The sequence below is a fragment of the Telopea speciosissima genome, chromosome 3, assembly GCF_018873765.1.
Source record: "Telopea speciosissima isolate NSW1024214 ecotype Mountain lineage chromosome 3, Tspe_v1, whole genome shotgun sequence".
Lineage (NCBI taxonomy): Eukaryota > Viridiplantae > Streptophyta > Magnoliopsida > Proteales > Proteaceae > Telopea > Telopea speciosissima.
This window is the reverse complement of record NC_057918.1, coordinates 37,424,149-37,440,479: the sequence shown is the minus strand read 5'-3', so window position 1 is coordinate 37,440,479 and position 16,331 is coordinate 37,424,149. Positions and strand designations below refer to the sequence as shown.

General features: G+C 39.2%; 1 protein-coding gene across 3 annotated transcripts in view; it reads right to left on the bottom strand.

Moving 5' to 3' along the window:
• Window positions 1–2,455: 2,455 nt before the first annotated feature.
• The window catches only part of LOC122656223 (serine/threonine-protein kinase GRIK1-like), a 46,644-nt gene continuing 32,768 nt past the window's right edge, over window positions 2,456–16,331 (bottom strand). For 2 of the 3 annotated variants that reach the window (XM_043850700.1, XM_043850699.1), the window contains 4 exons: window positions 4,288–4,354; window positions 4,074–4,192; window positions 3,865–3,943; window positions 2,456–2,820 (listed from right to left, as the gene is read on the bottom strand). In XM_043850700.1, the coding sequence (XP_043706635.1) occupies window positions 2,669–2,820; window positions 3,865–3,943; window positions 4,074–4,192; window positions 4,288–4,354 (417 nt within the window). In that variant the 3' untranslated portion in view covers window positions 2,456–2,668. The remainder of the gene's footprint in view (window positions 2,821–3,864; window positions 3,944–4,073; window positions 4,193–4,287; window positions 4,355–16,331) is intronic. The other variant, XM_043850701.1, reaches the window with a different exon arrangement.

The window sequence follows — 16,331 nt, the reverse complement described above, 5'->3', positions numbered from 1 at the left end:
TATATAAGGACATTATTGTTCATGTTGCTATCAATGTTATGATTGGTGAGAATTTTCTCTCTCTATTTTTTTTTTATTCATAATAATAACAATTAAAATAATCCTGTCTTAGGTTCCTTAGCTGTTAAGTCTAGTATCACCTCCAAGTATTCTACTATATATTACCAAAAAAATAAAGAGTTTTAAATAAAGGAACAATTTGATGTCTTCAAAATGGTGAATTAATAAGTTAAAACTTCTTTTGATTCTCCATTGTCTTATTTCAAAAGTTATTTAATGAGGTAAAAAAATTTCAAAAAGTTGAAAGTCATTTAATATAACACTTAATGCAGATTTTTATGTGAAATGACAGATTTTCTCTTATTGGAAGGAAAAGTGTGTCGTACTAAAAGGACAAAAAAATAAAGTTACAATCTCATTGTAACTAACCTAACGAAGACGACAAGATTTTTCCTTTAAATTATGTTTTGTTTTGGAGGAGATGGCCAAAGAAGTTCCTTTTCCTTTTTCGAGAATGAGGGAATAGGAAATATTGGAATTAGGGAGAAAGGGGAATGGGTAACTTAGGCCGATGAAGATGGGATTTCAGAGCAAAGTTTTTAGTTATCAGTATCAGTCTCAGCTGATACCAAGACATATCATTGAACCATTCCATATCGGTTCGATAAATAATTGATCTAAACCACTCTTTGGGATTAACCACAAGCCGAAAAATAATAATAACTATAAAAAATGAAGAAACAAAAGTCCAGAAATTTTTATAAATAAAAAAAATGATTATTGACTGATATGTTCAATACGATATTGATACGATGACCGATATAATCAACCGTTACTCCGACAAAGCTATATTCTATACTCCAAAATCATCCAAAGAAGAATATTTTTTAGAAATTGAAGAAGCTAACAGAGTTGTTGATGATCAAGTGAAAGAGGAATGGAAAAATAAAATAGTTCAGGCTTTCTATGGAAGCTTAGATCGAATTATAGGTATCAATTAGGTATCAGTATTGACTACGGATACTTAAATTCATGCTTTGAGGGGTAACAAAATGAATTTTACCGGAAAGGAGTGAGTTGGCAAGGGATAGGGTTCTTCACTTCTCCATTAATAAAGCATCTCCTCAACTTGTAGATCTTAATATTTATCATGAATGTACGTGATATAGACTAGAGAATGAGAATCCCCCAAGTGGCAAAACTGAGGGAAAATGGAGTTTAAAACCTCTCAACAAAGTGATGAACCATGGTTGAAGGTATCAGTATCAGATTGATTGTATCGACCGATATGTATCACAATATTGTCAATACATGATAGATATCTTTCCGAGATCATGGTTGGAAATTTTGACCGAAATGTTGACATCTCAACTACATATTTCAGTTTTGATCCTTGTCATATGAAATCATATGAGAATTGAAGACTTTTCAATATTGGTATCTCCTTTCTATCTTCTACACCAAACCGAAACCCAACCAATTGACACCCTTAGACTCTATTGCTCTATCCACCAACCGGCTACGTGAGCAGCTGTCCTTGGAACCCAACATGATTTGATCCTTTGAGATAGCTGAACCACATTTACAAAAAACATTAAAAACAAAACCTCCTGATTACCAGGTGATTAATCGGACTAGATGAAGATTGAGAAGCAAATAATGATGAAAACCATCACGCAAGCATCCTGTGGTTTCACCAAGATCCTACTCGATCTTGCCTATTGTGAGTTGGATTAAACTACCTTACCCATTGTTCCAAGTATCGATATCCGATAAGGATTGACCAATACAACTAAAATTTAATCAAAAATTGAATTTTTGATCTCGAATCGAAGTACCGATACTGTTACCTTTAAACTAAAACCATGATCCAACCCTTCCAGAATCCAGACAAGCATGAAGAAGGCACCTTATCAAATACGTGCTAACGAACAAGAGGGATCTGAAATGACCGTTTAATTGGATATTTGTGGCTTTGTCATTTTTTTAAGGCACAGCGAACATCGGAAGCCTGGGACCATTTACCAAATTCCCTGTACCTTCCTCTCTTTAGAGAAGACCTATCATCATAACTCCGTGTCAGCAATATTAACGGACGGAGAAATCTGCCTCAAATTCAGAGAATCTAACCTTCTCGTGTTAAGGGCAGATGCAACCCCCCACTGCTCCATATTTATCTCTTGTAGTAGAAAACCTTTTTTTATCAGATGTAAGAAACCTACAGGAAAAAAGAGATTGTAGGTGGGAAATTATAGATATCTTAGACAACAAACAGATTCACTACTGTTACACAAATATGACCACAAGGACATCCCAAATCCCAGGAAGAAAGGAAGATGGGGGTGGGGGAGCATAAAAAGGGCACTGAACTAAGCAGGGTAAATTTTACACCAATGAAGAAGAATAAGAAGAATAACAACAACAACAACAACGGCAACAAAAAAAAAATATGGAAAGAACGGAAAATGAAAACCGTTTGCATTGAGGGGACACTTCTTTTTTGTAACTCAAAGTCGGACAATCTTTTACTCTTGTTCGTTTCTCAGTAAATGTGTAGCTGAACTCTCAATCGTTCCCCCCTTCCAATTACAGTAATTCCCGAAGTAAATATCCTCGCCTTACTGTACAAAAAAACACCTCACTACTATAACACTTCAGTCAGTGCTGATCATATATATTCATTGTCTACCCCACCACCAGATTCTTCCTGTTGAGAGCTCTCACGCCTGCACCAGCAAGGGTAGTGAGGGATAGGGCCTTCATCGCCAACTACCCAAGAATGTCTTGCAACAGCATCCAAAGTAAGCCTCTGTTTTGGATCTGTAGTAAGAGATGTTTTAGAAGCAATAATAGCAAAAGCAATAACTAAAATGGAACCAGTTTATCTCCACCCATGGTGAAGAGAGACTCTCTTCATCTACCCCATCTGAGCCTCTGATCGAACTAGAGAAAGGCATTTTGGACCATTAAAAATAGGGGGTGGGAGTTAATGATGAACTCAGAGTTCAATCATAGCATCACAACACCATTGGTGAAGAGATTCACTTTTCATCCTGGGTGAAGGAAAACTTAATCCAATGGGAAATGGCAAATGTTTCTCATCTGGAAGAGAAGTTTTTCAGTCCAACGGCCATTTTCTGCCGAGGGGAGGAAGGACTGGTAGTTCTAATAGCTGAATAGACGAGAGTATCCTCTGGCTTTGCCACATCAGTTTTAGTGGTCCATTCCCAACCATACAGACAACCATGTACCGGACATTACCATCATATTTTTGCTTCTTTTTTTGTCAGACAAAAGGAAAATCAATTGCAGAAACTTCTCTGATAGGGAATCGATCCAACATGGGTCAGGAGTCTGCTGCTACATGCAGTCCATGGCACTGACTTCTCATGTAGCAGAACTGAACATAATAATCAAGGACGAGTCAAACATTGTGCTGCCAGGTAAGCGACCCAGCAAAGATATACAAGTGACCAAGGAATCTTCCAGCATGCTTGGTGACCAAAATGGAAAATATCGTTCATCACGGGGCAACACAAGGCCCTGTTTAGGGCATCCTTTTTAAAATTTTAAATTTCAAGGTGGTTGTAACAGGTTTACCCAATGAATGGTGAACCAAATAGCACAATAACAAAAATTGACATTATGCCCAATTCAAAGGGTGACCCATCTGAAAGATGGCTTGGATCAGGCCCATCACCTGCCGCAGGACTAAATTGAGCTTTGCCTAGTTAAGAAACCCAAGTGAATTGTGTAGCAACACCTTTGTGTTAATTATGGTGATGGTCATGATGAGTGCAGCAGACAGAACATAACAGATAAGACCATTAGAATAAACGAAATAAAATAAGAGAATTAACTAACCTTTGCAGAGAAGTCCTTCCAGTAAGTTCCTTAGCTGTGGGTTGATGCCCTCCGAGATCATTAAAGGTTTATTAACAATCTGGAGGAGACAGTAGCAGTGTCTGTTAAAATGTATTACCACTTCAACGGTAGTATTATGGAAGGAGAGAGGATTAATTAAATGAAAGGAAGATAATATCACAAAAGCAGTGAAGCAGACAATAGCATACCTTGTCATATGTATCCTGCAGTGTCTCTCCTAGAAAGGGGTATCGACCCAGAACCATACAGTACAAAGTAACACCCACGGCCCATGTATCCGCCGCTTTACCATGATGGTAGGTTAGACCTGTTCATCATATGTGAAGTATATATAAAAAAATTTATCACCACAACACCTCCTGCATGTCCATGATTTTTCTGAGCAATTTTAAGATTTCTCACCTAAACAGCACTCAGGTGCAGTGAACACGGGAGTCCCAGGAGACCGTCGGAGCTCATCATTATCATCCTGCAGAAAAACAGTTCTACAAACCATGATTTCCATTCGATGTCCTTCCAAGCACAATTTAACAAAAACCAACCAAGCAAATGATACCATATCTGCATGATCTAGACAAAACAACACGTTTTCCAGCAAGTGGCTAATGAAACAAAACCTTCAGGCTCTTAGCCCATGCCATTCACAATTTCTTTCCATAACTAATTCATGACCCTGAAGCACAATACTTGTTCTTCAATTTCAAGATCCTAACAATTCAGCTAATCTCCCAACCACACAACCAGGAGACCTATTCTATTGCCTTTAATACATAAATTGTAACATCATCCACCAATGGAATTAAGGGGGTAGTCGCTCAATATGATATAAAAACCTCAAGCTGTCAGCGCGAAGCAGTGCATTTGAGTCTTGAGAGCGTACTTTGTCCAAAAATGTCAAATGTTAGGACCATATCCAGCCCTCCCGTGACCCGTGAAAGCAGGACTAACATGGGATTCCAAGCCTTTATCAACCAATAGACTAAAAAATTTATGCACTCTTGCTTAATCAAATATGTCAGAACTTAGACTTAAAAGGGATGGTTATATAACTCAATTTCTGATGATTTTTTTTATCCACAACAAGCATTGTGAGTTTGTGACCATAGAATAACTCTCGACCAGACTGGCTGGTCGATTGAATTAAAATCCCTATCAGACTCCAGCTTTCTAGTTAGGTTCCCCATTTTTAGTGAAAACAGGTGGTTAAACTAGAAAGATGGAATCAGACTCCTTTGCAGTCAACAGCCAGCCTAGATTTATAAATTATAACTATATAATTAAAAAAAAGTTATGCCTTTATTTTATTCTTAATTCCCAAGGAAAATTTTAAGGGAGAGAATTTACCTGGTCGCCTGCAGCTCACGGCCCCTGCGCCCAGACACAGGACCGCGCTAAATGATCGCCGAGCCCCCATTGAAAGGAGGAAATCCCTGAGGGCGCGACAGTCATTTTGTGCGGCCCTGTGTCTGCCCACAGGAGCGATGCACTGCACGCATAGTGTTCTCTTTCCCAAATTTTAATTTTACTCATTTCCAGATATGACCATTCAGTCCAATTCAATTCAAACAACTTTGACGAGGTCATACATAGTTACCAGAACTGACTTGACAGTCAACATGGAATGGGACCTGGGAGAGTTCAATTTGATCTAGTTTGATGACAACATACATATTAAAACATCATCTTCAAAAAATTTTACCCCTTTGCTCTAAACCAACTGGTTCAACTACCATCCATCAATGACTGGTTCCGATGGAAATTCAATTCCCACGCTAACTGACACGCAGGTGGCTCATTTCCTATTTTTCCCATTACACCATATGGCTTTAAACCACGAAGTCAAGTGTCCCACTGATGCACGAAAGCGAGGTTAGGCATTAAAAGACCTATGATGCCCCCTCATAAAAGGCTGGGTTTCATTAATAATTAATACGGGCTTCAAAATAGAAGATTAAGCCTTCTTAGGAAGCCCTTTAATGGTTACATGGACCTTGGGTTCTTCATTGCTGGTTTATGATTGCATTAGCTGAGAATAAGAATTTGTTTTTAAGTTTTTGATAAAGTCCTTGATGCAGTTAAATCACCTAAATAGGCTTATTTTACTGGAAATAAGCTTTGGTTTGGGTTATGTATGTGTTGGGCCTTTGATCCTGTGACAAAACCTCAAACTACCAACTAGAATCTGAAGAAGAAGAGAACCAAGAGAGAGAGAGAGAGAGTGCTAGAACACGATGGGATGATTCCCCTATCATGGGCTAGTCTTATATATATAACGCCAAGTCAAAATAGCTCTTAGTAGGGAATCCTACCAAGACACTGAGTCTGATTACAACAACAAGAACAACAAACTCAGCCTTATCCCAACTTAATGGGGTCGGCGACATTGATCCAAACAAAACAAAATAGATAAAACCAGAGTCATACTAAAAAACAAAAGGTGAAGAAAAGATAGGAGAATAGGGATGGGGAAAGAGATGAGAAATGACGAAGGAAAAGGACAAATGGAAGATGGGAAATAAAAGAAAGATGAAAGGTAGTAAGAGGAAAAAGGCACAACCCAACACGCAGGATAATCTCAGCTAAATGGGGTCTGCGACATGGATCCTTGACCTCCAATAGGTTCTGTTTGAGGTCATACTTGGGACCAGACCTAGACTATGCATGTCCTTCCTCACCACTTTTCCTATGGTCATTTTAGGTCTGCCCCTAGCTCTTTTAGCTCCTTCAATCGGAATCATATCACTCCTTACAGGAGCGTCCCTAGGTCTCCGTTGAATATGGTCATACCACCTTAAACGACTCTCTCGGAGCTTGTCATTGATCAGGGCAATTCCCAAGTCCGCTCTTGCATCTTCATTATGTACTTTATCCGTCCTTGTTTTTCCACACATCCATCTTAACATCCTCATCTTTGCTACACAAAGCTTATCAATATGACACTTCTTAACTGCCCAACATTCTGCCCCATACATCATGGTTGGGCGAACAACAGTCCTATAGAACTTTCATTTAAGCTTTAGAGGAATACATCGGTCATACAACATTCCGGACGCACCTCTCCACTTCATCCATTCCACTTTAATCCTCTGTAACACATCATCCTCTATGTCACCGTCTTTATTTATGATTGACCCCAAATATCTAAAATAGTCACTTTGTGGTATCTCTCTTTCATCAATTCGCACCATATCAGTATCCATCAAAGTGTGACTAAACTTACACAATATATACTCCGTCTTCGTTCTACTAATCTTAAATCCTCGTGTTTCCAAGGTTGACCTCCAAAGCTCTTACTTAGAGTTAATCCCTTCTTTTTTCTCATCCACCAAAACGATATCATCGGCGAAGAGCATACACCAAGGGATCTCGTCTTGAATGCTCTTGGTTATATCGTCCATGATATGCGCAAAAAGTTAAGGACTTAAGGCTGAACCTTAATATAATTCAATCGTGATTGGGAATTCTTTATCCTGACCTCCCACAGATCTCACACAAGTCGCCATGCCCTCATACATATCTTTAATAACGTCCACATATTTACTTGACACCCCCCTCTTCACTAGAACATTTTGGACTAGATCTCTAGGGACTTGGTCATACGCTTTTTCTAGGTCGATAAAGACCATATGGAGATCCTTCTTGCTATCTCTATATCTTTCCATAAGCCTCCTCAATAAGTAGATAGCTTCTGTCATGGATCTACCTGGCATAAAGCCAAATTGGTTCATCAAGTTATGAGTCTCTCTTCTCAAACGGGCTCCAATAACCTTCTCTCAAAGTTTCATTGTGTGACTCATTAGCTTTATGCTTCTGTAGTTAGTGTAGCTTTGGATATCACCTTTATTTTTGTAGACCGGGACAACAATGCTTCTCCTCTATTCATCTGGCATCTTCCTTGTGTTCATAATCTTGTTAAACAGTTTGGTTAGCCAATCAACCCCACAGCCTCCTAAGGTTTTCCACACTTCCATTGGGATCTCATCTGGGCCTGGAGTCTTGTCTGCTTTGCTTTCATCTTTCTTAGGGCTTCTTTAACTTCTGCCACATTAACCTTTCTTATATATCAATGATGTGGTATCATGTTGGGTAGAGTACTCATCTGAGTCAATTCTACTTGACCTATCTCCATTTAGTAGGTCACACACATACTCGTCCCATCTCTTCACAATGTCCTCATCCCTTACTAGCATTCTTCCATCTTCACCCTTGATACACTGAAACTGATTGCAAGGAGTTATAAATATAAAAGGAAAACAACAACTAACAAGCTAACTTAGAGCTAATCTAGTTCTAACTAAAATACTATCCCACGATACAACATACACCATACCACGGTACACCACACTACCCACGATACACTAACACTGATATATTCAAAAAAATCCAGCTTGAAACAAGAATTGATATTAAAAGTAGCACCAATCTTGAACAAAAATAACAGTCATAGATGTCAATAAGCACAGAAAACTTCATTTTGGTAACAATACCAATCATCAACATCAAAAGTGGAGAAAAAAATGTGTGTCAAATAAATCTAGCCAGCACCGAATAAAATATTTGGTGGAGAACACTAATCCGCAATACACGATGGCATATCAGCAACAACAACAACATCATAAGCTCTTCCCAAGGAAGGCAAGTAATAAGTAGTAATTTGTACAAAGAAAAGATATAGAAAAAGAAATGTAGCATTGGTTTCTGTGAAGCACTGGTAAAAACGCAGTATAGGTTACTACAAAACAATGATAAAAATGCAGTATAGGTTATTGCGAACCAAGTAACAACATCAGGTTGCTAGAGTCCAAGTAGTAGAAACATGTTGCTGACTTGCTGGAGATCAAATAACTCAGCATCAGTTTGTTGGGAACCAAACAACTTAAGGTTGTTATGAACCAAACAGTATAAGGTTGTTGTGGACCATTGATAAATTGCATTGTTGCTGAATACCATAAATAACTATCTTTGTAATCTCCGAAAATCATAGAAGGAGAAAAGAGAGAAGAGTAGCAACTGTAAAATAATGAATTAATTAATGAAGAGAAGAACAGAGTACAGTATATAGGATTTAGGTAAAAGGAGAAAAGACCAAAAGGACCTCACGGTGGAGCTGGAAGAGATCTCGTGATAAGCGCCATGAGCTAATCACAAGACTCTGTTTGAGCCCCACGATATGCATTCTAACACTCCCCCTCAAGCTGGAGCATATATATCAATCATGCCCAACTTGTTACAAATATATTCTATCCTCCCATTACCCAAAGACTTAGTAAGCACATCTGCAAGTAGTTCTCCAGTTCTAACATGACATGGAAGAATCAATCCACTTTGCATTTTTTCTCGAACAAAATGGCAATCAATTTCAATGTGCTTCGTCCTCTCACGAAACAGAAGATTAGAAGAATATGAATTGACGCCTGATTGTCACACCATAATCGTATGGGAACTGAAGCCTTGAAGCCCAACTCAAACAATAGTTGATGTATCCACATCAATTCACACGTCATTTGTGCCATAGCTCTATATTCTGACTCAACACTGGAATGAGCTACAACACTCTGCTTCTTGCTCTTCCATGAAACAAGATATCCTCCAACAAACGTGCAGTATCCAATAGTTGACCTCCTGTCAATTGGAGATCATGCCCAATCAGCATTTGAAAACCCTTCAATTTTGTTATATCCATGATCTCGATACACAGTTCCTCTAATGAAGCCCTTTTAAGATACCATAGAATATGAACAATTGCATCCCAATGAGAGGTCCGAGGAGAGGAAAGGAATTGGCTCACCACACTAACTGGAAAGGCAATGTCGGGCCGAGTAACTGTTAGGTAGTTCAGCTTACCCACTAGTCTTCTAGATCTCTCTAGGTCATCAAGAGCATCTCCTCCTTCAACAAGAAGTTTCACACTTTGGTCCATGGGTGAGTCAGTAGGCTTAGCCCCAAGCATACCTGTCTCAGTGAGTAAATCCAATACATACTTTCGTTGTGACAGAAAAACTCCCTTCTGAGATTGAGGCACTTCAATTCCCAAAAAATATTTCAACTTCCCTAAATCCTTAGTCTGAAACTTCTGTTGAAGATATGATTTCAACTCAGCTATACCAACTGAATCATCACCGGTAATGATAATATCATCAACGTACACAATCAGAAAAATTCTCCCTGCACCTGACTGTCTATAAAAGGAGTGATCACTTCCATACTTGGACAGGCCAAAAGCAAGAATAACCTCAGTGAATCTGCCAAACCACGCACGGGGGGACTATTTCAGCCTATACAAGGACTTCTTCAATCTATACACCATTCCAAACTCCCCCCTAAGCAACAAACCCTAGAGGTTGCTCCATATAGACCTCCTCTTGCAGAGTACCATGTAGTAATGCATTCTTGACATCAAGCTGAAATAAAGGCCAGTAGTACGTTGCTGCAAGAGAGATCAGAATATGAACAGAGGAAAGTTTGGCAACAGGTGAAAAGATATCTAAATAGTTCACACCATACACCTATGCATAACCCTTTGCTACAAGTCTAGCTTTCACATGGGCAAGAGAACCGTCAGGATTCACTTTCACTGCATACACCCATCAACATCCAATGGCAGTTTTCCTTGGGGCACCGGGTACAATATCCTAAGTATCATTCACCTTTAACACCGTTAATTCTTCTTCCATAGCTGTCCTCCAGCCAGGACTAGACAATGCCTCTGTCACAAACTAAGGAAGGGGATGGGCCTCAACAGTAGATAAAAAGGAACGAAATGAAGGGGACAAAGATGAGTAAGAAACAAAGTTAGAAATAGAATGCCGAGTACAACTACGGATACCTTTTCGTTTAGCAATAGAAATGTCAAGATCATAAACAACAGGATCAACAGGAGGAATATCCGTAGTAAGATCTGCAGCAAAAGAAGCCGTGACAGAGTCCGTGAGAGCAGGTGGGGCAGCAACTACTTGTGGGTGCCTGACATAAACCTGGATTGGCGGTCGTCCCTGTGCAGGAGCTGGTTATGTAGATGCAGGAGATTGAATAATATACACAGAGAAATCATCATCTAATTCAGAAGCATTGACAGGAGCAACATGGTATGGCGTGGATTCAAAGGACACATCAGCCGTAATAAAATATTTGCGTAAAGACGGAGAATAACAGCGGTACCCCTTTTGGGTAAGAGAATACCCAAGAAACATACACTTAATGGCTTTTGGATCCAATTTTACAAACCAGGCCGATGGTCACGAATAAAACACACATCCAAAAATACGAGGTGGTAAAGCAAACAATGGTTCAGTTGGAAATAATAAGGAATGAGGAATTCCTCCTCGAAGACGGAAGAAGGCATACGATTAATAAGATAACATGTAGTCATTACAGCATCAGCCCAGAAACTTTTGGGAACCTTCATCTCAAACAACATGGAATGAGTAACCTCCATTAGATGTCGATTTTCCTTTCTGCCACACCGTTTTGTTTGGTGTGTCAAATAGGAAGATTGGTGAACCATACCATGCTGAACCATAAATGCAGAAAAAGGAGTAGAAAACTACACTTTGGCATTATCACTACGTAGGACTTTCACATTCACACCAAATTGAGTTCAAATTTCAAAAATAAAAGCACAAAATATAGATAATAATTCAGACCGATTTTTCATTAAATATAACCAAGTCGTCCTTGAATGTTCATCAACAAAAGTAACAAATTATTTAAAACCAAGTTTGATACGACAGGATACAGACCCCAAACATCAGAGTGAACCAAAGAAAAAGAAGCAGAACGATTATTGACTCTAGGGGGATAACTCACACGGTGGAGTTTCCCAAACTGACAGGACTCACACTCAAGACTAGAAAGAAAATTAAAACTAGAATCTAATTTCTTAAGACTTTCCAAGGAAGGATGACCAAGCCGACAATGAATCTGATGTTGAGAAGCAACACTGGAGCAAGCAACAGACTGAGGGCCGTCAAGTAGATACAGCCCCCCTACTCACTTCCTCTACCAATTGACTTCTTCATAGCAAGATCTTGAAAAACACAAGAACCGGGATAAAATGTCACTGAACAATTAAAAGTATTAGTTAATTTACTTACAGACATAAGATTAAATGGAAAATTCGGCAGGTAGAAAACTGAGGACAGGGACAACGAAGAATTAGGATGAACAGTAACAGTGCTCTTAATCTTTGCTAAAGATCCATCAGCTAAGGTAACACTGGATGATGATGGAGACAAAGAAGAAAAGATACTTGACATTCCTGACATGTGATCCGATGCCCCTGAATCAATGATCTAGGGATGGGAAGCAGCGGAAAGGCATGCAATGGCATTACCTGTCTTAACCAATGTAGCAGTGGAAGAAGTAGGCAGTGAAATCTGGAACTGGTTGTACCGTGCATACTCTTCGTCAGACATAACAATCACCTTACCCTCAGAAGGTTGAGACTGAGGGGCTGAATCACTACTAGGAGCGGAATTTGCAAACTGCTTTTGTCCAGGCTTCCCATGAAGCTTCCAGCAAAATCTCTGAATGTGGCTAGGTTGACCACAATGATGACAAGTCCAGACAGCACCCGATCCATCAGAATAGGCATTAGACTGCCCATAACTTTGGTTGTTACCTTACTGAGTTGGCCCTCTCCCTGTACCACGGCCAGCCCCACGTCCACGACTTCCCCCACAGTAACCACCATCTCCATGGCCATCACCACCAGCGCCAGTTTGTGAAACCAGAGCTGAACTGTCGATTGGTGTGGAATCATGAGAACTCTCATGAGATACGTGAAGAACACAGGCAAACATATCTGTGAGAGAGGCAATATTCTCACCACCAAGAATTCTTGCATCAAAAATTTCCCACGTTGCATCATCCATTGGTGTGGGGCTTGTCAAGTGTAACTGCTGATTCCGACCGGTCAAAACAAGTTTCACAATTTTCCGCCATTGCTGAAAATTGTAACACCTTCAAGTTTCTTCTCTGTGATCGATTGGAAGACGAGGACACCACCTCAGTAACCATTGCACTGCTTTTATCTTCATCACCCATGCTGACCCTTCGAAAAGAGGATCCAAAACTTGACAAATAACACCAATTGAGTTACCAATCAAATCAGCACACACCAACCACGGCTTCAAGGAAAATCGATGGGACTGATACCACCATGGAAGAACCACCCGAAAACATCAGACCTGCAATATGGCACTTGATTGCCAATCAAACAACCACAAACATCACCACGAACAAATAAAAAAATCTGCTTTTAATCGAGGAAGAGCAGATTTACATCATGTACACCCAATCCGCAATCAATAAACACCAGTAAAACCACAGGGGTGAAAAATCACTCCCTTCTTTAGGGTAGAAAATCACAGAAGAGAAAAGGAAAAGGAAGAAACAAGAAAAGGGACTTGCGCATATATGTACCAAGCCTAGAAACTTAGCTCTGATAACATGTAACCTGCGAAAATCAGAGGAGGAGAAAGGAGAGAAGAGTTGCAGCCATAAAATAATGAATTAATTAGAGAAGAGATGAACAGAGTACAATATATAGGATTTAGGTAAGAGAAGAAAAGACCAAAAAGGGCCTCACGGTGGAGCTGGAAGAGATTTCGTGATTAGCGCCAGGTGCTAATCATGAGACTCTTTTGAGCCCCAGGATATGCATTCTAACAATCTTCATAGATAAAATTATTATTGAGGACACGAGCATATAACACCGAAAAAATAATAATAATCTTCAGCTGGCTTGAGCAAATAATAACAATCTTCAAATATTTGATAAGAACTCCAATTTCCCCTTCACTTGTAGCATTACACGTGGACAAATAATGCAAAGGATGCAATAATGAATATTCTACCCACATGTGGCAACAATAACCAGCATCACGAAGGATGAGTATCACACAAATCCCATAATCAAGTAGCCACAAATAAGATCCCAATAAAATAATATCCAATATCCCCCGCACGGTAGAAAATAAAATACCAGATAAGCCTGAATTAAACAAATCTGAGTGGATAATCTCCATCAATAACAACCATCACGCCATGCAAGTACCAATCTTCAAAAAATTGCAAACCCAAACAAATGGGATCTGGGGTCCACCAAAGAAATAAAATTGCAAACATACGATTAATGATAATTCTGTAAATTCTAGCCATACTTATGAGACCACCCAAAGATTATGGTGATCAAACCGTACATGAGTCCGGTAGTGATCGAATGCAACAGTGAATTAGATGGTCAAACTGTACATGGGTGCAGTAGTGATATACCAAATAATGCAATCCGGGGTTCCAAAACCCAACTCGGATTGCTTATGGATCCACTAAACTGTCAATACTCCAAGTATTAAAAGGCAATGGTAGTTTGGTAAATTACCAATAATTCAAAAGGGGTTATTAGTAAATAAAGAAGCAATAGGACATGAAGGGAATTAGAATTTGTTTCAGGATAGACTAGGCAATAACCTAAGATATGGATATGAGCTGAATTAAGCATAAAGACAAGGGTGTTTATGGAAAGTGATAAATTATGGGATTTAAAAAAAAGGTAACGAGAAGGACACGGGACAGCGGCCATGGGAAATGGAACATTGGTGACATGGGTGACCTGGGATAATTATGAGATTAATAAAATATAAAGATAAAGTCACCATGTAACCTCCCTTTCCCTTTCCCATTATGAGATTAATAAAAAAAAATGTTAACATGACTGTCTTCTTCTCCTTGACAGTCACGTAACAGCAAACCCATCGACTTCTTCAACCTTGCAACCAATAACCCAGGAAAGGAGGTGCAGTAACCACAGAGGAGGGTATAATGTTCTTCGATTGCAGTAGCAGTGGGTCTTCATTAACCGAAGAACACAGCAAGGTGGCAGTAGCAAAGCAAGATCAGTAACATGAACTGACGAAGCAGAAACCATAGAAAATCATATTCTCAATAATAGCAGGAATAACCATCACAGGGACTGCCATAGAAGGAGTCTTATCAGTATAAATCATTGAAAGAGAATCCACCAAAGCTTCATGAACCGAAGAAAGAGAAACCCGTAGTTCTCAGATCAATCAAAGCAGAAAATGGCAACAGAAACAGAATAGAACCAGAAAAGGCGGTATCTGAAATCAAGTTCCAAGGGACAGTGGCAAAAGAGACAGAGACAACCATATTCCACAAGTAAATCTTTTATCAAACCAATTTTTTTTCTTCTTCATCGAAACAAGAAGCAGCAGAACTATATCACAACAGTAACAATAAGGTACCATTGAAACAGAAGAAACCCTAGTTCTTCAACTAGGGTTTTATATAATTTTTTTCTTCTTCTTCCTCTTCATGGCTCTAATACCATGTGACAAAATCTCAAACGACCAACCAGAATCTGAAGAATATGAGACCTGAGAGAGGGAAAAGAAATGGAGAAGAGGGAGAGTGCTAGAACACGATGGGATGATTCCCCTATCATGGAGTTGTCTTATATATATAATGCCAAGTCAAAACAGCTCTTAGTAGGGAATCCTACTAAGACACTGAGTCTGATTACAAGGAGTTATAAATATAAAAGGAAAATAACAACTAACGAACTAACTTGGAGCTAATCTACTTCTAACTAAAATCACACTACCCACAATACACTTGAATAGAACCCATGTATTTTCATTGTAATGGGCCACTTTAATGGGCCTATAATATGGGTAGAAGTTAGGCATACGTGATTAGTTAGCTAAGTGTCTTAATTTTAAGTTGTTAGATATTTCTTTAGAGTAAAGGCTGATCACGCTGGCGCTATGCCCAGCCTGAGTCTCTCTCCCACCCCCTGTGGAATGACCCCTCTAGCCTCCCCTTCCCACCCTCTCCATTGGGCACAACCGCTAGCTCCAGGATAGCCAGCGGCGTGCCCAACCCTCTCACATTTCTTTATTGTTTTAAGTCTTTTATTTTGGGTCCACAACTCTTTAAAGTTCAAGTAGGCTTTAATGTAGTACCATAATTGAAGACTCAAAACACTACCAAAACAGAATCTTTTCTCAGTGAAATAGATATCAGATTAAGGAAAAACTACATAAGACAAAATTCAATAACCAGATGGACCTGAAATTAGGGTCGAGTTCTGTTCTTAGGGTTAAGAACACTTTCTGAAAGTTTGGGTTCGATCCAATGGTTGGATCTGAATTCATAAAGCAATCCTAGTGGTACTAGAAGAGGGGTATAACAGTAAATTCACAAATCAGATTAAAAATTAGAAAACAGAGATATATTAGCCAATGGATTCTGATAATAAGACATAAATAACATCATTAAGAGATCAATAGAAACAGTAACTCGATTGAAAATTACATAGATGATATCAAATCTGGAAAACAGGGACAAAATAGGAATTATTAAATAAATGCAGATCAGCAGGTCTGATTAGAGATAACTTCTGGTCAAAGGTCTCCTTAGGGATG